The sequence below is a fragment of the Ranitomeya variabilis genome, chromosome 2 (assembly GCF_051348905.1).
Source record: "Ranitomeya variabilis isolate aRanVar5 chromosome 2, aRanVar5.hap1, whole genome shotgun sequence".
NCBI classification, from domain to species: domain Eukaryota; kingdom Metazoa; phylum Chordata; class Amphibia; order Anura; family Dendrobatidae; genus Ranitomeya; species Ranitomeya variabilis.
The window spans coordinates 251,695,748-251,722,144 of NC_135233.1; the positions used below are offsets into that span (position 1 = coordinate 251,695,748).

The 26,397-nt window shown below is 43.2% G+C and overlaps 1 protein-coding gene across 2 annotated transcripts in view; it reads right to left on the minus strand.

Annotated features, from left to right (window-relative positions):
- LOC143805358 (histo-blood group ABO system transferase-like) overlaps nt 1-26,397 on the minus strand; it is a 133,357-nt gene that overhangs the window by 101,672 nt on the left and 5,288 nt on the right. For both annotated transcript variants that reach the window (XM_077284603.1, XM_077284602.1), the window contains exons 2-5: nt 21,797-21,872; nt 21,375-21,428; nt 21,224-21,289; nt 21,034-21,069 (exon numbers count right to left, since the gene is read on the minus strand). In XM_077284603.1, coding sequence (XP_077140718.1) covers nt 21,034-21,069; nt 21,224-21,289; nt 21,375-21,428; nt 21,797-21,872 — 232 coding nt within the window. The remainder of the gene's footprint in view (nt 1-21,033; nt 21,070-21,223; nt 21,290-21,374; nt 21,429-21,796; nt 21,873-26,397) is intronic.

Here is a 26,397-nt window from a genome sequence, read left to right on the forward strand (position 1 = left end):
CTCATAGGGCAGTGGTAACTGGGTTGACCATATATCTACTCCTAACGCCAACACTAGAAGTAGCCGGGGAACATGCCTACGTTGGTCGCTAGATGTCTCGCGCCAGCCGGAGAGCTAACTACCCCTAGAAGAGGAAAACAAAGACCTCTCTTGCCTCCAGAGAAAAGACCCCAAAAGTAGGATACAAGCCCCCCACAAATAATAACGGTGAGGTAAGAGGAAATGACAAACACAGAGATGAACTAGGTTTAGCAAAGAGAGGCCCACTTACTAATAGCAGAATGTAGCAAGAGAACTTATATGGTCAACAAAAACCCTATCAAAAATCCACGCTGGAGATTCAAGAACCCCCGAACCGTCTAACGGCCCGGGGGGAGAACACCAGCCACCCTAGAGCTTCCAGCAAGGTCAGGAAACAGATTATATACAAGCTGGACAAAAATGCAAACAAAAACAAAAAGCAAGAAAGCAGACTTAGCTTAATCAAGCAGGAACCAGGATCAGTAGACAAGAGCACTACAGATTAGCTCTGATTACAACGTTGCCAGGCATTGAACTGAAGGTCCAGGGAGCTTATATAGCAACACCCCTGACCTAACGACCCAGGTGAGCATACAAGGGATGAATGACATACCCAGAGTCAAATCACTAGTAGCCACTAGAGGGAGCCAAAAGGTAAATTCACACCAGCCAGGTAAGCCATCCAACCTGGTGATGAACATTTCAAGCCATAATTTGTCCCCCGCAGAACTATCAGTGCTACAGAAGGGCTTATCCTTTTGCCCCACCCCTCACTGGGACTCGTTCCAATTGGAAAAGGACCTAAACAGGTTCTATAGATCCATTAGACTTAAAACTCACTTTGGCTTTGGGGCCACTACGAGTTCAAGTGTTTCAACTTCTTCTGAGAATGTATCAGATTTATCGATTGCTTCCTTGGGTTTACGTAATACGAGCACCTTTTCACCTCCTCACTCATATCATGCGGCTGAAACTGTGATTTCTCTCATTGATCGAGATATTAAATCCCTTATTCATCAACAAAAACTTGGGTTCTTTCCCACTCACACGAACCTCACCCTCGATGAGAAGCATGCTCTTACAGCTCTGCGATCTAATAGAAACATAATCATAAAGCCGGCTGATAAAGGGGGAGCTACTGTCGTTATGGACCGCTCCCTATATCATGCGGAAGTACTCCGACAGCTATCAGATACAGATACCTATAAGGCTATTCCTAGGGACCCCACCCCTAAGATCTCCCAACGTATACAGGACCTCCTTACACTTTATCTTGACAAGAAGACAATAGACACCAAAACAGCAACCTTTCTCAAAAATCCCCACCCAACGATTCCAGTCTTCTACGTTTTACCCAAAATCCACAAATCCCTCAGTAACCCTCCGGGGAGGCCCATTGTGGCCTCTACGGATTCTGTCTTCTCACCTCTTTCAATTTTCTTGGAAAAGATCCTGACACCCCTCGTCAAGGGGACAAGATCTTTTCTCTTGGATACTAGCCAATTTTTGGGTGTTATAAGAAATATCCGACAAATACCCAAATCCAGCCTATTAGTCACCTTGGATGTACAGAGTCTGTACACATCCATTTCACACGAAAGAGGTATCCTAGCAACCAAGGATCTATTAGATAAATCTGATTTGTCACGTAATTCCATCAATTTCTGCTTAGACCTACTCAGGATAGTACTCTACGAGAACTACTTCCTATACAAGGACTCTTACTATGTCCAGGCACGTGGGACCGCCATGGGCTCAAACGTGGCCCCAGCGTACGCCAATGCCTATATGCACTCCTTCGAGGAACAATTTATTTACAACAATGAATCTTTTCTCCAGCATGCGATTGAATATCATCGTTACATAGACGATATTTTCATGATCTGGACAGGTACCCCAGACACACTTAGTGACTTCCATGGATATCTCAATTCCATTTTTCAAGAACTTCAGTTTACATTAAACTCCAGTACTACACAGATAGCCTTTCTCGACACCATGGTCCTGAAGGACCCCCAGGGTAGACTGAGCACAGATCTCCATACCAAATCCACCGACTGTAACAGTTTATTGCTGTATTCAAGCTGTCATCCTAGGTCCACAAAAGACAGCCTTCCCCGCTCGCAATTTAAAAGAGTGTCACGAATAGTGTCGGATCCGGAAACACTCCATACTAGACTTGACCTTATGTCTGAAAAATTCAGGATAGAGAATACCCATCCACACTATTACAACAAGAACGGTTACTGTCCTCTACTCCTGATGGAGACCGACTACCTAAACTACAACAGGAGCGGCTACCTTTTGTACATACTCACCACCCGTTCATGCCGAAAGTCCACTCAGCCATCAGAAGGCATTGGCCTCTTTTGGGCAAAGCTTATCCCAGTATTCCCTCTTTTCAAACATCAGCACTGATGAGTACTAGACGACCCCCAAACATCAGGGATCAGATCGTAAGGGCCGACATAGGGAGTGCACGCACGGAACTTACCCAACAACTTCTCAGTACACGCCGTCATGGTACGTTTCAATGCCTCCATTGTGCTGCCTGTTCTAATATAATTAGAACAGACAGTATTACGCACCCAAGAACTGGGAAGTCTTTTCCAATACGGGGTTTTTACACCTGCGAATCCAACTTCGTAGTGTACCTAATCAAGTGTCCATGTGGCCTTCTGTATGTTGGCGAAACAATACAACATGTAAGGGATCGCGTGGCAAGCCACAAATCCACGATTAGGTGTGGTAAAACATGGCTCCCCCTGCCTGCCCATTTTGCCGCTGCCAGACACACGGTAGCACAACTCAAGTTCCAGGTGATAGAGCAGGTACCTAGACCGAGACGGGGGGGTGACCACATCAAATTACTTCGATCCAGGGAGACGTACTGGATCTACACGCTTGATACGCTTGCACCAAAGGGCCTGAATAGGGAAATTGACTGGCTGCCCTAAATTTTGATATTTACATGTTTTTCTTTCCTTCCTTATAGACCCGCTGACCGTGGTGGTGAGTCTAATCTCTATTCGGTATGACTACCCTCTTCCCCGCCAAGGGGGTTATCATCTTTATTTTTTCATCTTTATTTTTTAATTTTTTTTTCAATTTTATTTTATTATTTTTATTTTTTATCCTATTTGCTTTTGTTTTTCCCATTTTTATTCTTTATTTTTTATTTTATTATTTATGTTCCATCAAGGTGCATCTGTCTTCCAGACTGTTTTTCAAATTTTCCAAATATCTCCATTTTTGTCCCCATTACCTCAATTTATTTACTTTTGTTTTTTCATTGTTTTTTCATTTTTTCATTTGTATTTTTTTTTATTTTTATTTTTAATTTCATTTTTATTTTATTATTATTTTTTATTTCTCTATTATTTTTACCATTATTTCTCTCCATTGTTCCACAATAAAATTAAGGTTCCTATATGTATCAGGGGGTTCGCCCCTCCTATCCAGAGCAGTTAACCAGTACCGCACTTATAGTCTGTTTGGATGTTTACTATTATGACACACCAACTCCACATACACTTAAGCCCAGCGGTTACCCTATAGCGCAGGCGCTATTACTATAGCTAACATATAGCGCTTTGTCCCCCTGACAACGCTCGCACCTGCGCAGTGGATTCCAGCAGTTATCCTACAGCGCAGGCGCCATTACTATAACTAGTATACAGCGCCTCGTCCCCCTGACAACGCCCGCACCTGCGCAGTTGATTCTAGATGCCAGGCGGTGGGACTTCCGGTACCGGACGACGCACTTCCGGTGCCGCGGGTCCCTCCGCGCTTAAATACAAGATACAGGACGCCATACAGCACCTGCCCATACAGCAAGGCGCAGGAGCGCCGCTGATATCCCAGCACCACCAGGTAATACCCTGACCCACCAATGTATTTGCAGCCTATTGTTCCTTATTGTGTATGACCCTGGTATTTTCCAGGGTTCTGGCTCATAGTATGTATTTTCCTGCAGAGGCCCTCTACCTCCAGCCCCTTTGCAACCTGTGCAATCTAGTCCTTGCTACTGCCAGAGAACTTTTAGGTGGAGTTTCCTACTAGCTACATTGTAAGGTAACATCTTATAATGCCTTTCCCTATGCACTACTCGTTTATGCCTTAAACTTGGTAGCACCCAGATATTTGATCTGTACTATATATCTCTTCACAGAGGTCTTCCACCTGCAGCCCTATTGTAGCTAATGCTACCTACTTATCTGTATTGCCAGAGAAATTTTGCAATAGCCCCATATTAACAGCAGCGTAAGGTAATACCCTATATAACCATTTCCTACCTTTACTTTTCTACTATGCATATACAGTCTAACTAGGTGCGTCTATAACAGAGTGCACCTGTAATACTACGGACCCACCAACCGATGTGCATTCCCTACGAGGCTAATATCCTCACTATCTACCGACCTTATCAGGTAATACCACATAGTACTACCTATTATACTTTCATATTGGCAATCCTCTTGCTTTACATACACCCTAATCCGGTGCATCCTCAACAGGTTCCATCTTGCGGCACAACAGGACTATTGCAATTTGTTTTGGGCCACTATTATACCATTTAGTACTCTTACCAGCTCTGACAGGTACAACTTCCGGCACCATTACTGAATATGACCCTCCATGTGTCTTGCTTTACCATACATCCATTTCCTCCTATATATTCCTAACAGATTATATCTGCGGTACCACAGAGTAGGGCCACCCGCCTATTATAAATAGAATATTATGCAAGGTAATTTTCTCAATATTTGGCATTAGGTTGTCTTACATCTATGGTCCCTACTAACACTCTTTATTCTTTATAGATTTTCTATATGCTACAAGGACACTATTCGTGCTATACCACTATTCACCTTGCTAAGGTAATCCTCACCTCGGTATCTTCTCGTGCCTACCGTCCTTTGAACTATTATGAGATCACCTCCAATCACGCGGAACGCCGCTCTCACCTACAACAAGGGGGGATTCTTCTCACCCGTGACAGGAGGAAATACCTGTAAAATGCTATGTTTTGTATATATATGTGTTTATGTTTTTTCTCTCTTTCGGGTTTTGTGTGCTACAATTGTGAATAGAATGATCTTTGTATATATACTCTTGTTGTACAGTTGTTTATATATGTCTTGTTCTTTTCAGCGACCACTTGATAAAGACTCGGGAGGAGTCGAAACGTTGTCAGTTTGACTTTTGGTCGCATTTTGCACTGTTGAAGAATAAATCTATAGCACTTCAATAAATTCAAAAATTTTTTCATATGATACCCTTAGAGTGTGCGGTGTATTAACCCCTTAACGACCGCCGATACGCCTTTTAACGGCGGCCGCTAAGGGTACTTAAACCACAGCGCCGTTAATTAACGGCGCTGTGGAAAAAGTGAATAGCGCCCCCCAGAGTCGGATTTTCTCTGGGGTCTCGGTTGCCGAGGGTAGCCGAGACCCCAGAGAACATGATTCGGGGGTTTTTTACCGACCCCCGAGTTGCGATCGCCGGTAATTAACCGTTTACCGGCGGTCGCAACAAAAAAAAAAAAAACGCGATTTGCCGTTTAATTTCTCTGTCCTCCGATGTGATCGCACATCGGAGGACAGAGAAATGTGGTCCCCGATGGCCCCCAATAGCCCCCCAATACTTACCTACCTCCCCCGGTGCTCCTCGTGTCTCCCCATGGGCGCCGCCATCTTTTTTCCGGGAAAAAATGGCGGGCGCACGCGCAGTGCGCCCGCCGCCCGGCACCCGGAAGTTCTTTGGGGTCTCGGCTGCCGGGGGTAGCCGAGACCCCAAAGAACATGATCGGGGTCGATTTGCACCGACCCCTGCTTTGCGATCGCCGGTAATTAACAGTTTACCGGCGACCGCAAAAAAAAAAAAAAAAAAAAAAAAAGCGATCAGTTATTTCTCTGTCCTCTGATGTGATCGCACATCAGAGGACAGAGAAATAGGGGGATTCGGGGACCCTAACATACTCACCCGGGGTCCCTGGGTCCTCTTCTGTCTTCTCCTGCCAGCCGGCTTTTTCATCATGGCGGGCGCATGCGCAGTGCGCCCGCCATCTGCTGCCATCTGCCGGCCGGCAGGAGAAGACAAGTTGGGGCTAAAATTAGGGTTAGGGTTAGGGTTAGGGTTAGAGTTAGGGTTAGGGTTAGGGTTAGGGTTGGGGCTAAATTTAGGGCTAGGGTTAGGGTTAGGCTACTTTCACACTAGCGTTTTTTGGCTTCCGTCGCAATGCGTCGTTGGAGAAAAAACGCATCCTGCAAAAGTGCTTGCAGGATGCGTTTTTTCTCCATTGGCTTGCATTAGCGACGCATTGCGACGGATTGCCACATGTCGCATCCGTCGTGCGACGGATGCGTCGTGCTTCGGCGGACCGTCGACACAAAAAAAACTACATGTAACTTTTTTGTGCGACGTGTCCCACATATTTCAGTGCCACGTGCCACGTATTTAAGTGACACGTGCCACGTATCAAAGTGCCACGTGCCACATATTTCAGTGCCACGTATCAAAGTGCCACGTGCCACGTATCAAAGTGCCACGTGCCACGTATCAAAGTGCCACGTGCCACGTATCAAAGTGCCACGTGCCACGTATCAAAGTGCCACGTGCCACGTATCAAAGTGCCACGTGCCACGTATCAAAGTGCCACGTGCCACGTATCAAAGTGCCACGTGCCACGTATCAAAGTGCCACGTGCCACGTATCAAAGTGCCACGTGCCACATCTTTCAGTGCCACGTGCCACGTATTTAAGTGACACGTGCCACGTATCAAAGTGCCACGTGCCACATATTTCAGTGCCACGTATCAAAGTGCCACGTGCCACGTGCCACGTATCAAAGTGCCACGTGCCACGTATCAAAGTGCCACGTGCCACGTATTTCAGTGCCACGTATTTAAGTGACACGTATCATGTATAAGTGCCACGTGTCACGTATTTAATTGCCACATATTTAAGTGCCACGTATCAAGATTTTCCATGGAGAACAGACACATCCAGAGATATGTCTGCTCTCCACGGCTGCAGCAACACACTGACAGGAGCCATAGTTCCTGTCGGTGTGTCACTGCGCATGCGCGAGCGAGTTTACCGGCGGTCATTGACCCCGGCACTCTCGCTTAACGGCAGTGCTGCGTGGGAAAGTTCAACGCAGCTGTACTGCTGTTAACCGAGACGCCGGAGTCATTGAACTCCGGAACAGTACGCGATACACTGCTAGGAGCTTCGCTCCTGGCAGTGTATCGCCGGAGAGCAGCCGATCGGCGTGGGACACTCGTTTTATGGATTCTGCGGACAGGGAGTATGAATTTGGTTTATTATTTTTGGATTTTTTCCTGGAGGATCGAGGGCTTCGCCTACAAGTGTGCTGTTGGTGAGTATATACTCTGTGTTATATGTTGTATGTACTGTGTGTCATGTATGTGTATTGTGTGTAGGTGTTTTGTGTAACTTTACAATTGTGCTAAGTCGCCGGACACAGGGACAACTCTCCCATCCTAATACCGGATGGGAGTAGTAGTCCCATACGGCGACTTAGCACAATGGTGGCACTAGCGTCGCATGGGGACACACACACGCACACACACGCACACACACGCACACACACACACACAGAAGGACTCCATGCTGCTTCACTGGGGGGCGGGGGCTTCCCTCTTCCTGTCCGACGTCACGTCCGGTCCTGGGTGTCAACCCCTCCGTACAAAGACGCCGACACCCAGGACAAAGGCGCTGTGTGTGGAAGGTAATATGGGGCCCTAGGGGGATACGCAGACACGCCGCTGCGTAAAGAATTGACATGTCAATTCTTTTTACGCCGGCGTGTTTGCAGACAAAAGCGCCGCGTTTTTTTGCGGTGTGTCTGAACGGCAAAGTGAATTTCTCATTCACTTTGCCGGCAGACGAAAATGACATTGCGCATTTTTGAAAAGCGCCCGCAAAATAGCGCTCAAAAATGCGCTATGTCTGAAAGTAGCCTAAGGCTTCTTTCACACTTGCGTCGGTACGGGGCGGTCGCAATGCGTCGGCCCGATGTACCGACGCACGTTGTGAAAATTGTGCACAACGTGGGCAGCGGATGCAGTTTTTCAACGCATCCGCTGCCCAGTCTATGTCCTGGGGAGGAGGGGGCAGAGTTACGGCCACGCATCCGCGGAAATGGCGGACGCGACGTACAAAAAAAAGGTTACATTGAACTTTTTTTGTGACGACGGGGGCTAAAGTTATGGTTAGGGTTGGGGCTAAAGTTAGGGTTGGGGCTAAAGTTAGGGTTAGAGTTGGGATTAGGGTTAGGGTTTGGATTAGGGTTGGGATTAGTGTTACGTTTGGGATTAGGGTTGGGATTAGGGTTAGGGGTGTGTTGGATTTAGGGTTTTGATTAGGGTTATGGTTAGGGTTGAGATTAGGGCTGTTTTGGGGTTAGGGTTGTGATTATCGTTAGGGTTGTGATTAGGATTATGGATCGGGTTGAGATTAGGGTTAGGGCTGTGTTGGGGTTAGGGTTGGAGTTAGAATTGGGGGGTTTCCACTGTTTAGGTACATCAGGGGGTCTCCAAACACGACAGCCAATTTTGCGCTAAAAAAGTCAAATGGTACTCCCTCCCTTCTGAGCTCTGCCGTGCGCCCAAACAGTGGTTTACCCCCACATATGGGGCATCAGCGTACTCGGGATAAATTGGACAACAACTTTTGGGGTCCAATTTCTCCTGTTACCCTTGTGAAAATAAAAACTTGGGGGCTAAAAATCTTTTTTGTTGGAAAAAAATATATTTTTTTATTTTCACTACTCTGCATTATAAATTTCTGTGAAGCACTTGAGCTTTCAAAGTTCTCACCACATATCTAGATAAGTTCCTTAGGGGGTCTAGTTTCCAAAATTTGGTCACTTGTGGGGGTTTCTACTGTTTAGGTACATTAGGGGTCTGCAAACGCAACATAACGCCCGCAGACAATTCTATCAAAGTCTGCATTGCAAAATGGCGCTCCTTCCCTTCCGAGCTCTGCCGTGCGCCCAAACAGTGGTTTACCCCCACATATGGGGTACCAGCATACTCAGGACAAATTGGACAACAACTTTTGGGGTCCAATTTCTCTTGTTACCCTTGTGAAAATAAAAATTTGGGGGCTAAAAAAATCTTTTTTGTGGGAAAAAAAATATTTTTTATTTTCACTACTCTGCATTATAAACTTCTGTGAAGCACTTGGGCATTCAAAGTTCTCACCACATATCTAGATAAGTTCCTTGGGGGGTCTATTTTCCAAAATGGGGTCACTTGTTGGGGGTTTCTACTGTTTAGGTACATTAGGGGTCTGCAAAGGCAACATAACGCCCGCAGACAATTCTATCAAAGTCTGCATTCCAAAATGGCACTCCTTCCCTTCCGAGCTCTGCCATGCGCCCAAACAGTGGTTTACCCCCACATATGGGGTACCAGCATACTCAGGACAAATTGGACAACAACTTTTGGGGTCCAATTTCTCTTGTTACCCTTGTGAAAATAAAAACTTGGGGGCTAAAAAATCTTTATTGTTAAAAAATATATATTTTTTATTTTCACGACTCTGCATTATAAACTTCTGTGATGCACTTGGGCATTCAAAGTTCTCACTACACATCTAGATAAGTTCCATGGGGGGTCTAGTTTCCAAAATGGGGTCACTTTTGGGGGGTTTCTGCTGTTTAGGCACATCAGGGGCTCTCCAAACGCGACATGGCGTCCGATCTCAATTCCAGTCAATTTTGCATTGAAAAGTCAAATGGCGCTCCTTTGCTTCCGAGCTCAGCCATGCGCCCAAACAGTGGTTTACCCCCACATATGGGGTGTCGGCGTACTCAAGACAAATTGTACAACAGCTTCTGGGGTCCATTTTCTCCTGTTACCCTTGGTAAAATAAAAATTTGGAGGCAAAAAGATCATTTTTGTAGAAAAAATGCGATTTTTTTATTTTCACGGCTCTACGTTATAAACTTCTGTGAAGCACCTGGGGGTTTAAAGTGCTCACCACACATCTAGATAAGTTCCTTAAGGGGTCTAGTTTCCAAAATGGTGTCATATGTGGGGGGTCTCTACTGTTTAGGCACATCAGCGGCTCTCCAAACGTGACATGGCGTCCGATCTCAATTCCAGCCAATTCTACATTGAAAAAGTAAAACGACACTCCTTCTCTTCCAAGCTCTGCGGTGCGCCCAAACAGTGGTTTACCCCCATATATGGGGTATCGACGTACTCAGGAGAAATTGCACAACAACTTTTGTAGTCTAATTTCTCCTGTTACCCTTGTGAAAATAAAAATTTGGGGGCAAAAAGATCATTTTTGTAGAAAAAATGAGATTTTTTATTTTCACGGCTCTACGTTATAAACTTCTGTGAAGCACTTGGGGGTTCAAAGTGCTCACCACACATCTAGATAAGTTCCTTGGGGGGTCTAGTTTCCAAAATGGTATCACTTGTGGGGGGTTTCCACTGTTTAGGCACATCAGGGACTCTCCAAACGCGACATGGCATCCGATCTCAATTCCAGCCAATTCTGCATTGAAAAAGTCAAACGGTGCTCCTTCACTTCCAAGCTCTGCGGTGCGCCCAAACAGTGGTTTACCTCCACATATGGGGTATCGGCGTACTCAGGAAAAATTGCACAACAAAATTTGTGGTTAAATTTCTGTTTTTACACTTGTGAAAATTAAAAAAAATGGTTCTGAAGTAAAATGTTTGCAAAAAAAAGTAAAATGTTAATTTTTTTCTTCCACATTGTTTTAGTTCCTGTGAAGTACGTAAAGGGTTAATAAACTTCTTGAATGTGGTTTTGAGCAGCTTGAGGGGTGCAGTTTTTAGAATGGTGTCACACTTGGTTATTTTCTATCATATAGACCCCTCAAAATCACTTCAAAGGTGATGTGGTCCCTAAAAAAAACATGGTGTTGTAAAAATGAGAAATTGCTGGTCAACTTTTAACCCTTATAACTCCCTAACAAAAAAAAAAATTGTTTCCAAAATTGTGCTGATGTAAAGTAGACATGTGAGAAATGTTATTTATTAACTATTTTTTGTGACATATCTCTCTGATTTAAGGGCATAAAAATACAAAGTTTGAAAATTGCAAAATTTTAAAAATTTTCGCCATATTTCCATTTTTTTCATAAATAATCGCAAGTAATATCGAAGAAATGTTACCACTAACTTGAAGTACAACATGTCACGAAAAAACAATCTCAGAATCAGCGGGATCCGATAAAGCGTTCCAGAGTTATAACCTCATAAAGTGACACTGGTCAGAATTGTAAAAATTGGCTCGGTCATTAAGTACCAAATTGGCTCTGTCACTAAGGGGTTAAATTTAGTCTTTGTCACTGCAGGGAGACGCTCCGTCCGAAGAGAAAAACAACAGGGATTAAACAAACTCTGTCTCTCAAGTCCAGACTGTAGTCCTTGGGGTTCAGCAGGTAAGGGTGGAATGTTCGGCCTCTCAACAGAGGACCTGCTTACAGTTCATGGGCTCCAGAATCTGTGAATATGTCACTGCTGAATGCTCCGCAGTGTGGAAGCTGGGAACAATCTGGATGTCAGCTTCCCAGAGAGAGAGGTCATCCAGGCAATCTTTTATATCGCATCTACAGGAGGACGCCAGCACACACAGACTTCTCTCTGCACCCGAAAGTTTCCCGGGCTCCTTCTCTTCTCCCTCCCCTTCCTGTTCACATGACATAACAGGGAGGAGTTTAGCCAATACAGTTTGTTTCTCTGTAATCACATTCGGCATAGGTATAACTTCTGGCCACACGGGGGCAGTGTCTGTCACAGATTCTATGTCAATGATAACGGAACAGCCACAGCCGGCCAGCTCACTACAATGTCACATTATTTTCAGGGGTACCATCATTTCTGTCCAGGCCTATTTCATGAGTTGTTTTTTTTTTTTTTTTAATTCTGTGGAAGCATGGTTGAAAAGTAATGTCTGACTTTAATTTCTTCACTGTCATAAATCTTTTATTTACTATTACTTTTGTCAGATTCAATTTATTTCTGTGACCATTGTGGGTTTTTCTGTCATTAAACGACGGGTACCAACAATTTTGACCGTGTGTGTGTGTGTGTGTATATATATATATATATATATATATATATATATATATATATATATATATATATATATATATATATATATATATATATATATATATATATATATATATAATATTATATACACATACACACACACATATATACAGGACACACCTTCTCAATTAAAGATTTTTCTGTATTTTCATGACTATGAAAATTGTACATTCACACTGAAGGCATCAAAACTATGAATTAACACATGTGGAATTATATACTTAACAAAAAAGTGTGAAAAAACATGTGTACATATTCTGTTATAGGTTATATTGATTAGCACTAAGCACTTTATTAGCAAGAAGCCCTGACAGCATCTACCTCTTTTGTACTTATCATTTAACTGATTAATACCAGCACTATTCAGCACTGTTTGTATTTCTATAGTAAAGCTGGGTATTATTCATGTATGTAGCATTTCAGTGCACACTGTGGTATACTGTTATTTAAGATTGTTTCTAACTTAGATAAATGAGATTTCTGATTTTTGGGGACTACCTGATTTTGCATTAAGCACTTTATAAGAGCTAATAGCTGCAAAAACACTCATCTCACTCCATTCAGCAGGCTGCAAACATCTTGCAGCTTAATCTCTCTTTATTATTTAAAGTAAAAAGTGCCATCTAAATGCTATAGCCTTGGGCACACACTCTCATCACTTTTCTATTTTTTGTTCTTTGTAATGACATCATCTTCACTTTTTTATGGTAACTATTTTTCTAATAAAGCTTGCCATTATTCATTTATTGTGTATAGGGCCCTTTCTTCATTTATGGATTTAAGATATTCCAGATTTTAGCATCCAACAAAGAAGATGAATACACTAATTCCGTTTCTTATCCTTATCTTACAAAATAATGGATGGCTGAAGACATATTACACCTGAGTCACTTTTCTAAGACTGACTCTGAAAGGTGGGGCGACAAAGTCCGATAGTGCATTGTTCACAGACAGGAAGTTAGTGACAGTCATGAACTATGTCTCGGGAACTGACGCTCAAAACCAACTGAGAAGGTCTTCTCGACTGGTAGGACAAGATGACATGTGTGCCTGATCTTGGGGCCCCTGGTTTATAACAAGTGTTCAACCCCACAAGTTTGAACAGAGGGGTGGGTTGTATGAGACAGTGACTGGCATTGTTGGCCAGTATGTGTCGCAGAGGAGGAGGTCCTCTGGGCTGTAAGCCTGAAATGTTGCCCTGGAGCCTTCAGTTCCATGAGCCTTGTTTTTGTTTATAAAGGGGGCTTACAGGGTTAGGCCGGCGTCACACTAGCGAGTTTTACGGACGTATGAGCGCAGAAAATACATCCGTAAAATATGCATAACACATGGCCCAATGATTCTCTATGTCCCAGCTCCTATCAGCCGTATTTTACGGATCCGTATTTTACGGTCTTCTACAGCCATAGAAAATCGCAGCATGCTGCGTTTGTCACCGTATTGCGCAAAAAAAAAAATTGCCAATGAAAGTCTATGGGGGCGAGAAAAATACAGATTACACACGGACCAGCAGTGTGACTTGTGAGAAATACGCAGCGGTGTTCTATAGAAAAGCCGGTAATTCAGTTGCCGGCTTTTCATTTCTCCTTCACAAACCCGACAGGATATGAGACATGGTTTACATACAGTAAACCATCTCATATCCCTTTTTTTTTTGTATATTCCACACTAATAATGTTAGTAGTGTGTATGTGCAAAATTTGGGCGCTGTAGCTTGTAAAATAAAGGGTTAAATGGCGGAAAAAATTGGCGTGGGCTCCCGCGCAATTTTCTCCGACAGAGTGGTAAAGCCAGTGACTGAGGGCAGATATTAATAGCCTAGAGAGGGTCCATGGTTATTGGCCCCCCTGGCTAAAAACATCTGCTCCCAGCCACCCCAGAAAAGGCACATCTTGAAGATGCGCCTATTCTGGCACTTGGCCTCTCTCTTCCCACTCCTGTGTAGACGTGGGATATGGGGTAATAAAGGGTTAATGTCACCTTGCTATTGTAAGGGGACATTAAGCCAGATTAATAATGGAGAGGCATCAATTATGTAGGTAACTACAGGTCATTCCCCTGCAATCTATTCATTCCCGGGGTTTTACAGGCACGAGCACTGCTTTAGCAGAGCTCCTGGCTGTAAAATGATTTAACCCCTTCAGATGGATTTACTTCGTGGGACTTGATCTGAGCGACGGAAGGTATGAGATATTGTTTTTTTTTATTTTTCCTTTGTTACAGAACGAGGGTCTTCAGGTGGATTACCAGTATAATAAAATATTACAACACCCTGTGTCTTTATTTCATTAAAATACTTTTAAATAATGTGTGTGTTTTATTAACCATTTCTTACTATTGGATTAATAATGGATAGGTGTCATAATTGACGCCTCTCCATTATTAATCTGGCTTAATGTCACCTTACAATAGCAAGGTGACATTAACCCTTCATTACCCCATACACCACCGCTACACAGGAGTGGGAAGAGAGTGGCCAAGTGCCAGAATAGGCGCATCTTACAGATGTGCCTTTTCTGGGGTGGCTGGGGGCAGATGTTTGTAGCCAGGGGGGCCAATAACCATGGAACCTCTCTAAGCTATTAATATCTGTCCTCAGTCACTGGCTTTACCACTCTGGCGGAGAAAATTGCGCGGGAGCCCACGCCAATTTTTCCCGCCATTTAACCCTTTATTTTACAAGCTACAGTGCCCAAATTTTACACATACACACTACTAACATTACTAGTGTGGAATATGCAAAAAAAAAAGGGATATGAGATGGTTTACTGTATGTAAACCATGTCTCATATCCTGTCGTGTTTGGGAAGGAGAAATGAAAAGCCAGCAATTGAATTACCGGCTTTTCACATATCTCGTGCTGAATTAAATATAAATACAGTGTATATATGTGTGTGTGTGTGTGTGTCTCAATGACATATATTGTTGTGAACTGTGTTTCTGGGCTCCCTCTGGTGGTCACTAACGGTATTGTGTTAGGCATGTCTTGTTGCAGGCCTGAGCTCCAGCTGTGTCATTAAGCAGCGGGTGTTCCCTATTTAGGTCTCTTCTGGACTCAGTCTCTTGCCTGGCATCATTGTATCCAGACCTATATGGTCTCCTCCGGATTCCTTTCAGTCTGTCTCATGCAAGAAAAGCGAAGTCCTTTTTGTATTTTTGATCATTTGCATTTTCCAGTGTTTTTGTCCAGCTTGCTTACATTTGATTTTCTGGCTCGCTGGAAGCTCTAGGGGGCTGATATTCTCCCCCCGCACCGTCAGTCGGTGTGGGGGTTCTTGAATATTCAGCGTGGATGTTTTTGTAGGGTATCCCTACAGGTCTGAATGATTCAATGGCTCTGGCCATTCAAATTGATCGACGTTTGCGGGAGCGCAAATCTGTTAATCCTTTGGCGGTGCTGTCTGAACGGTCACCTGATTCTATGCAATGTGACAGAATTCTGACCAGAGCCGAGCGACAAAATCATAGACGTCAAAATGGGTTGTGTTTCTACTGTGGTGATTCAACACATGTTATCTCAGTATGCTCTAAACGCTTAAAAAAAATTGTTAATCCTGTCGCCATTGGTACTTTTCAGCCTAAGTTTATTCTGTCTGTGACTTTAATTTGTTCATTATCTTCTTACTCAGTTATGGCTTTTGTGGATTCTGGTGCTGCTTTAAGTCTGATGGATTTGTCGTTTGCCAAGCGCTGTGGTTTTGTCCTGGAGCCTTTGGAAAATCCTATTCCTCTTAGAGAAATTGATTCTACGCCATTGGCAGAGAATAAACCTCAGTATTGGACGCAAGTGACCATGTGCATGACTCCTGTACATCAGGAGGTGATTCGTTTTCTGGTACTGCATAAAATGCATGATGTTGTCGTTTTGGGTCTGCCATGGTTACAGGCCCATAATCCAGTTTTAGATTGGAAAGCTATGACTGTGTCTAGTTGGGGGTGTCAGGGGATTCATGGCGATTCTCCATTGGTGTCTATTGCTTCTTCTACTCCTTCTGAGATCCCTGAGTTTTTGTCAGACTTTCAGGATGTATTTAATGAGGCCAGTTCCAGTGCCCTTCCCCCTCATAGGGACTGCGATTGTGCTATAGATTTGATTCCTGGTAGTAAATTTCCTAAGGGACGACTCTTTAATTTATCTGTGCCAGAGCATGCCGCGATGCGGAGCTATATAAAGGAGTCTTTGGAGAAGGGACATAGTCGCCCTTCCTCTATTCTTGGTGCAGGATTCTTTTTTGTGGGCAAGAAAGACGGGTCTTTGAGACCTTGTATAGATTATCGTCTTCTAAATAAGATCACGGTTAAATTTCAGTATCCTTTGCCATTGTTGTCTGATTTGTTTGCTCGGATTAAGGGTGCCAGTTGGTTCACCAAGATAGATCTTCGTGGTGCGTATAACCTTGTGCGTATAAAGCAGGGAGATGAATGGAAAACGGCATTTAATACGCCCGAGGGTCATTTTGAGTACCTGGTGATGCCTTTTGGACTATCTAATGCCCCTTCTGTGTTTCAGTCCTTCATGCATGACATCTTCCGGAAATATCTGGATAAATTTATGATTATTTATCTGGATGATATTTTGTTTTTTTCTGATGATTGGGAGTCCCATGTGAACCAGGTCAGGATGGTGTTTCAGGTTCTGCGTGAGAACGCTCTATTTGTGAAGGGCTCAAAATGTATCTTTGGGGTACAGAAGGTTTCTTTTTTGGGTTTTATTTTTTCCCCTTCTACTGTGGAGATGGACCCAGTCAAGGTCCATGCCATTCATGACTGGACTCAGCCCACGTCTGTTAAGAGCCTGCAGAAGTTCTTGGGCTTTGCTAATTTTTACCGTCGTTTTATCGCTAATTTTTCTAGCGTGGTTAAACCTTTGACGGATATGACCAAGAAGGGTTCTGATGTTGCTAATTGGTCTCCTGCGGCCGTGGAGGCCTTTCGGGAGCTGAAGCGTCGGTTTACTTCAGCGCCAGTCTTGTGCCAGCCGGATGTCTCTCTTCCCTTCCAGGTTGAAGTTGATGCTTCTGAGATTGGTGCAGGGGCCGTTTTGTCGCAAAAAAGTTCTGATGGCTCCGTGATGAAGCCATGCGCCTTCTTTTCAAGAAAATTTTCGCCTGCTGAGCGGAACTATGATGTTGGTAATCGGGAGTTGTTGGCTATGAAGTGGGCATTTGAGGAGTGGCGTCATTGGCTCGAGGGAGCTAGACATCGTGTGGTGGTCTTGACTGATCATAAAAATCTAATTTACCTCGAGTCTGCCATGCGCCTGAATCCTAGACAGGCTCGTTGGTCGTTGTTTTTCTCCCGTTTTGACTTTGTGGTCTCGTTCCTGCCTGGTTCGAAGAACGTGAAGGCTGATGCACTTTCTAGGAGTTTTGTGCCTGACTCTCCGGGAGTCTCGGAGCCGGCTGGTATTCTCAGAGAGGGAGTGATTTTGTCTGCCATTTCCCCAGATTTGCGACGAGTGCTGCAGAAGTTTCAGGCTGATAGGCCTGATCGTTGCCCACCGGAGAGACTGTTTGTCCCTGACAGATGGACCAGCAGAGTTATTTCTGAGGTTCATTCTTCAGTGTTGGCGGGGCATCCTGGGATTTTCGGTACCAGAGATTTGGTGGCTAGGTCCTTTTGGTGGCCTTCCTTGTCGCGGGATGTGCGTTCCTTTGTGCAGTCCTGTGGGATTTGTGCTCGGGCTAAGCCTTGTTGTTCTCGTGCCAGCGGGTTGCTTTTGCCCTTGCCTATCCCGAAGAGGCCTTGGACGCACATTTCCATGGATTTCATTTCGGATCTTCCGGTATCTCGGAAGATGTCTGTCATCTGGGTGGTGTGCGACCGTTTTTCTAAAATGGTCCATTTGGTGCCCTTGCCTAAGTTGCCTTCCTCCTCTGATTTGGTTCCTTTGTTCTTTCAGAATGTGGTTCGTTTGCACGGCATCCCTGAGAATATTGTGTCTGACAGAGGATCCCAGTTTGTATCCAGATTCTGGCGATCCTTTTGTGCTAAGATGGGTATTGATTTGTCTTTTTCGTCGGCTTTTCATCCTCAGACTAATGGCCAGACCGAGCGAACTAATCAGACGTTGGAGACCTATTTGAGATGTTTTGTTTCTGCTGATCAGGACGATTGGGTTGCCTTTTTGCCACTGGCCGAGTTTGCCCTTAATAATCGGGCTAGTTCTGCCACTTTGGTTTCGCCCTTTTTCTGCAACTCTGGTTTTCATCCTCGTTTCTCCTCGGGCCAGGTTGAGCCTTCTGACTGTCCTGGGGTTGATTCTGTGGTGGATAGGTTGCAGCGGATTTGGAACCACGTGGTGCCGGTGGTTCCTGCTGTTGAGCCTCCTGCCCCGGTTTTGGTTGAGGGCGAGTTGGAGTACGTGGTGGAGAAGATTTTGGATTCTCGTATCTCTAGACGGAAACTCCAGTATTTAGTTAAGTGGAAAGGCTATGGTCAGGAGGATAATTCCTGGGTTGTCGCCTCTGATGTTCATGCGGCTGATTTGGTTCATGCCTTTCACGCTGCTCATCCTGATCGCCCTGGGGGTCTTGGTGAGGGTTCGGTGAACTGTGTTTCTGGGCTCCCTCTGGTGGTCACTAACGGTATTGTGTTAGGCATGTCTTGTTGCAGGCCTGAGCTCCAGCTGTGTCATTAAGCAGCGGGTGTTCCCTATTTAGGTCTCTTCTGGACTCAGTCTCTTGCCTGGCATCGTTGTATCCAGACCTATATGGTCTCCTCCGGATTCCTTTCAGTCTGTCTCATGCAAGAAAAGCTAAGTCCTTTTTGTATTTTTGATCATTTGCATTTTCCAGTGTTTTTGTCCAGCTTGCTTACATTTGATTTTCTGGCTCGCTGGAAGCTCTAGGGGGCTGATATTCTCCCCCCGCACCGTCAGTCGGTGTGGGGGTTCTTGAATATTCAGCGTGGATGTTTTTGTAGGGTTTTTTGCTGACCGCATAGTCCACTATCTATTTTCTGCCTATCTAGACTAGTGGGCCTCACTTTGCTGAATCTAGTTCATCTCTACGTTTGTGTTTTCCTCTTGCCTCACCGTTATTATCTGTTGGGGGCTTCCTATCTCTTTGGGGTTCAATTTCTCTGGAGGCAAGTGAGGTCTTATTTTCCCTCTAGGGGTAGTCAGTTCTCCGGCTGGCTCGAGACGTCTAGAACCAACGTAGGCACGTTCACCGGCTGCTTTTAGTTGTGTGTGTTAGGATCAGGTATGCGGTTAGCCCAGTTTCCACCTCCCTAGAGCAGTATTTAGGTTTTTGCTATCTTGCCGGAATATCTGAGATCCTCTACCACTGGGATCATAACAATATATACAGTGTGTATATATATATATATATATATATATATATATATATATATATATATATATATATGTTTTAACGAACATTCGAGCACATAAATCCATTAGATGTTGGTTTTGCAAGCCTGCGAGAAAATATCGCAGTACGGATGCCATACGGATTACATACGGAGGATGCCATGCGCAAAATACGCTGCCACACCCTGCCTAAGGATGACATATGGATCACTATTTTGGGAACATTTCTGCGTATTACGGCCATAATAAACGGACCGTATTTACATACCCTGAGTGTGACGCCGGCCTTAGTCGGAGAGCTGGGCAGGTCTGGCTAACCGCATACACCTCCCACCTATGGAGGTGGTTTCAGCTACATAATGTGACCGTGGTTTGGTCACATTATCTGTGTTGTAAGGTCCGGAAAGAGGACAGGTCTCTGTGTGTTGGGAGGTCCTGCGGGTGGACCGGATTCCTGAAGAGCACATGGGGAGGTCATGTACTTGGATGGTCTCTGTATTGGAAGGTCCTGCGAGGGTATCGGATTCCTGAAGAGCGGTGAGACCATGTATCTGCAGTCTGTGACGGCTAACTGCATTGGGGAAGCTACCGACCTTCTGAGGGTCTGGAACTGTCGGGTTTGGCCTGTGGAGCAAGTCATCATTCGGGACAGTGATCCCAGTTAGACAGCTTCCCCAGGAACATAGAACTGACAAGGAGTCAGCATGTGGAGTGGAGCTCCTGGAAGGTAACCCAAAGTATGGGGGACTGGGTGCACTGACGAGGGTCAGTGAATGAACTGTGCGGTCAACCACAGTAACTGGACAAAGTGAGGTCCAGCGTGTTTAGAGACTGCAATCTAATGTTGTGTCATGGAGTAAAGTTGTGAGAGACATCAGCAAGTTGTGCGGTCGCCCGCGGTAACTAGACAAAGAGAAGTCCTGCGTGTTTAGTGACTGCGATTTAAAGCTGTGTAGTATGAAGTGCTATGGACTATGTGGTAGGTCTCTGATGTGTAACAAGGCCTACAGTGGTTTACACTGAGTCTAAATAAACCGCATGGATTGTTTAAGGAAGAAAACGTTCCTGTGTGCCTTAATCCCGTTGCCAAGCGAGTGTCCCCCAACATATACAGTGAGCACTGCACTACAGTATGTACATATTGACTGCACCAGCAGAATGGTGAGTGTAGCTCTGGAGTATAATACAGGATGTAACTTAGGATCAGTACAGGTTCAGTAATGTAATGTATGCACACAGTGACTGCACAAGCAGAATAGTGAATGCAGCTCTGGAGTATAATACAGGATGTAACTCAAGATCAGTACAGGATCAGTAATGTAATGTATGTACACAGTGACTGCACCAGCAGAATAGTGAGTGCAGCTCTGTAGTATAATACAGGATGTAACTCAAGATCAGTACAGGATCATTATTGTAATGTATGTACACAGTGACTGAAGATGTAACTCAGGATCAGTACAGGATTAGTAATGTATGTACGCAGTGACTGCATGGGCAGAATAGTGAGCGCAGCTCTAGAGTATAAAACACTATAATCTGGATCAGTATATATGAACGCAACACACTTACGGAGGCTTTAAGACATTCGGCATTTCATAAAGCATTCTGGGAAAAAATAGAAAATATATGTATTAAGTTAGAAATTAATTTTCCTTAAATTCTAGGAAAGACTTTGGGTATTGTTTATAAAGGCACATTTTTCATATTGTTTACATATTAGAATTGTTAGAGATTTCCTCTTTGCTTCTTTTTTTTTTACCTTTCAAGAGAAAAGTCAAATAGGTGGTCCAGCCGGGAGGTATTTACTAAGGTTTGGGTCCTGGTCCTTTGTGTATAAAATGGAATATTAAATTAAAATCAATATATTACTAGTAGATTAGATGTTTTATGAGATGTTAGCAGTTACTCACTGAGGATCGCAGATGGTTGCTTCAGAATACCACCTGTTCCTTTTCAAGCTGACCCTGGAAAACAACAACAACCTGCGGTCATCCTCAAATGTCTGATAACAGAGAGCAATGGCGGCAGAATAGGTAAACACAATCTACCAAAAATAGCCAGTATCAAGAAATTGTCTTAAAGTCAGGCTCATGTAAGTTGGTTGATAACAGCAAGAAATAGTATAGCAGAGTTAAAGGAGTTAAGGGAACACTGAAGGTAAAACAGATAATGTGCATGGTGCAGGGTTGGAGAGGCGGAGCTTCATGTGGGAATAGTTGTTGTTTTTTTAATTCTTGAATCATGCTCCGCCCACTTAGTACCATATCGTGTTTGCATGGTCTGTTGCTTTAAGAAAATCACTTTATAACTCAGATATCAGAAACTAACTCACCAACAGAAGGACCCCAGGAACAGCACCCCCAAGTAGATGAGGAAGCAAAAGCATTTCCTCATGCGGCTTTTTTCATCTGGAACAAATAAAAAAAGACAAGTGAGGATAATGCGATTTAAACTATATTAATTTGTGCCTGTTTCACAGCTGTAGTCCCCATAGAGGCCCCTGGTGTCTTCTCATCTTCTCATGGTGTTTGGTCTCCTTCAATAGCAACAGGTTCTTTTTTAACTCATATAAACCTACATAGAAAAGAAATACCAATTGCACTAATGAGTAAGAAAATAGGATACTATTGGCATGAATAAATCCAAAAAGAGAAAACAAGTATCCAAAAGGAGAATTGACAATTATATAAACTTTATTAGAAAATAAGAAAAAAAGAACATGATTGTACAACACAATTTAAAAAGCATGCATAGCATGCTGAAACACAGAAATAAAACCAAGTGATGAAGAGAGGGGGCGCAGTATGCCAACCGGCCAGCATAAATAATATAGTAAATTAATCAATCAGATATTATATTAATCCAAGAATAATGGTACTGCTGCCATATAAGAATACATCAATTAATCATCAATACATGTATTTATCATAGAAAGTGCATAGTACATGGTATGATTACTCCAATATTACAATGTTTTGTCAAAAAGACATAGGCAGCTAAAACAAGGTAGGTATATGATTGATAGGAATTAATCCATGTAAAAATACTGACCAGATAGTACACACCGCCCCGTCACTGCACTCCAACGTGCGTTTCGCTACCGCTTCGTCAGGGAGTGAGGAGGACGGGATGTGTAGAGTTTATATAGTGCAATAACAGCTGTAACTACTATCAATCAATGACGCCACATTACATGGCGCCGCACTCACCCACCGCATCCCAGCAACCAGGAGCAGGAAGTGCATCACAGAGTGCGACCGAAAGCAGAACGTAGCGGGTGCATGCCCAGAGCGGCGCACAACGCCCTCACAGCCATATTGGTAAATGGAAAGAATGCCCATGCTATTAAAATAGAGAAATAAGTTGAAGATGTGAAAACAAAGACCTGAAATTAAGAAAGGAAAAAAGAAAAAAACAAAAACATGAAATGATTTGATAATAGGGTGAGGGAGAAATGAAATAAGGGCTTGTTTCCACTTGCGAGATATACGTCCGTGTCTCGCATGTGAAAACCAAGCTCTGCAGCCGGCACTCCGGAGCGGAGCATGCGGCTGCATAGCAACACATGGAGCTGCACGCTCCGCTCCTAAGTGCCAGAGCCAGAGCTTGGTTTTCACATGCGAGACACGGATGTATATCTCGCAAGTGGAAACAAGCCCTTAGAATAACAAACAAATGTAAAGCGAATGTACTGTATATAGGTGTATATATATATATATATATATATATATATATATATATATATATATATATATATATATATATAAATAAATGTAGGAAAAATGAATGGCAGAAATGAAAATAAAATTAAAAAAAAGAATTGGAAAAATATAATAAATAAAAAGTGTAAAAATCAACGAATAATATGACACATTAACAATGACTATAGCTTTATTAATCCAAATCAGGTCCAGAGGGGGCGGTGTGTACTATCTGGTCAGTATTTTTACATGGATTAATTCCTATCAATCATATACCTACCTTGTTTTAGCTGCCTATGTCTTTTTGACAAAACATTGTAATATTGGAGTAATCATACCATATACTATGCACTTTCTATGATAAATACATGTATTGATGATTAATTGATGTATTCTTATATGGCAGCAGTACCATTATTCTTGGATTAATATAATATCTGATTGATTTACTATATTATTTATGCTGGCCGGTTGGCATACTGCGCCCCCTCTCTTCATCACTTGGTTTTATTTCTGTGTTTCAGCATGCTATGCATGCTTTTTAAATTGTGTTGTACAATTATGTTCTTTTTTTCTTATTTTCTAATAAAGTTTATATAATTGTCAGTTCTTTTTGGATACTTTTTTTCTCTTTTTGGATTTCTTTTTTAACTCAAGCTTACTGTCCATGTGATAATTATGCTGCGATGTAAAGCATGGAGGAAGAGCAGAGTAGCAATTTGAGCCTCCACAGGGTCAGTAGATGAATTTCAGACTACCTCTGACTCCAATAGGCAGCGCATCTAAGTTAGAGCCACTTAGGCAGAGCACGTAATCTGGAGTTGCATAGCAATGTCCCATGGGCTTGATTTTTGCATTGTGCGCTGTCTTTTTTTTTTTTTAACTTATTGGGGTACTTGCGAGTTTTTCATCACTTTTTGTTACTGTGGGTGAAAGAAAATGCAATTCTGGAGTTTTACCAAATAGGTAGAAAAATGTATGTATATTTTGAAAGATTGGCCTGTAGTGATGAGACTGAATTTGTCTATTTATTGAATTATTTATTTTTTTCAGATTGAGAAAAGTGGTGTGATAATATCTGTTATTATTTTTACATTTTAGTAAAAAAAATTTGCATTCTTTTAGCCTAAATTTGGACCATGACTTTAGTTTTATACTCAGCACGTTCCTCCTGCACAATATGCGGCTTACAACCACAGGTCACCTCTATTTCCTCTTACAGGTCTATATGAATGGCCCCCTAGTGTCAACAGTGAACACTACAACACCAGCACATTCAGTAAAAGCATGTCATCCTTCCTTGTATTCACATATTTGATGCACAGCAACTAGATGAGCATGTGGTAATCACAAAAAAAGAATGGCCCCGGTAGGGAAAACATCTTGTGGTTACTATACCTTTTAATGGCAAACAACAATAAAATAAATGATGTTACAAAGCAAGCATTCAAGGCTTCTAAGGTCCCTTCCTCAGGCACGGTATAACAAAGTTTCTGAAGAAACACAAATATATGCACAAACAAGAAAATAAAAAAAGAGTTATGGTGTAATAAATTGATATTTAAATAAACAAATTGAGATTAGAGATTGAATCCTTAATTGGATTAGATTAATTGTGTGAAAGTTTTATAGTCCCAATATCCAGGTAAGATCAGAGGCCTGGTGTCCTCACTGTCTCTGGAGCAGATTCCTCAGATTCTGTAGTGGCTCATAAATCCTAATGACAGATTTAGTCCTGTGTGGATGGAATCAAAAACTCTAATAAGTTTTTATTCCAAAACCCTGCGTTGTTTTTGTGGTTTGAAGCTTCCTTTTAATATGACAACTTTCATATTGTTTATGTTGTGTCCTGGACCTCAGACATGTTTGGCCACCAGTAAATGTTTTTTTTTATCATCTGTGATTGTGTGGTGATAAAAACATTTAGGCCATGTGCACACGTTCAGTATTTTTCGCGCTTTTTTCGCCTTTTTTCGCTATAAAAACGTGATAAAAACGCAAAAAAAACGCAAAAAAACGCTTACATATGCCTCCCATTATTTTCAGTGTATTCTGCATTTCTTGTGCAAATGTTGCATTTTTTTCTGCGAAAAAATCGCATCGCGGGAAAAAAAGCAACATGTTCATTAAATTTGCGGAATTGCGGGGATTCCGCACACCTAGGAAAGCATTGATCTGCTTACTTTCCGCATGTGGCTGTGCCCACCATGCGGGAAGTAAGCAGACCATGTGCGGTTGATACCCAGGGTGGAGGAGAGGAGACTCTCCTCCACGGACTGGGCACTATATAATTGGTAAAAAAAAAAAAGAATTAAAATAAAAAATAGTGATATACTCACCTTCGATGGCCCCCGGAGTCTTCCCGCCTCTCAGGTGCACGCTGCCGCTTCCGTTCCTATAGCTGGTGTGTGTGAAGGACCTGCGATGACGTCGCGGTCACATGACTGCGATGACGTCGCGGTCACATGACCGCGACGTCATCGAAGGTCCTGCACACACACCAGCTATAGGAACGGAAGCCGCTAAGGAGATCGGCTGTCTGCAGGTGAGTATAACCATTTTTTTTATTTTTTTTATTATTTTTAAACATTCTATCTTTTACTATTGATGCTGCATAGGCTGCATCTATAGTAAAAAGTTGGTCACACTTGTCAAACACTATGTTTGACAAGTGTGACCAACCAATCAGTTTTCCAAGCGATGCTACAGATCGCTTGGAAAACTTTAACATTCTGCAAGCTGATTACGCTTGCAAACTGCTAAAAAAAAAGCGAAAAAACGCAAAAAAAAAAATGCAGATTTCTTGCAGAAAATTTCCGGTTTTCTTCAGGAAATTTCTGCAAGAAATCCAGACGTGTGCACGTACCCTTACACCACTAATCTAATCCGATGAAGGATTCATTCTTTGAGCTCAATTTGTTTACTTAAATGTTCATTTATTACACCACTAGACTGTGGCCCGATTCTAACGCATCGGGTATTCTAGAATATGCATGTCCCCGTAGTATATGGACAATGATGATTCCAGAATTCGCGGCAGACTGTGCCCGTCGCTGATTGGTCAAGGCAACCTTTATGACATCGTCGTCGTCATGGCAACCATTATGACATCTACGTCGATACTGTGCCCGTCGCTGATTGGTCGAGGCGAATTCGCGGCAGACTGTGCCCGTCGCTGATTGGTCGAGGCAACCTTTATGACATCATCGTCGCCATGCTGTGCCCGTCGCTG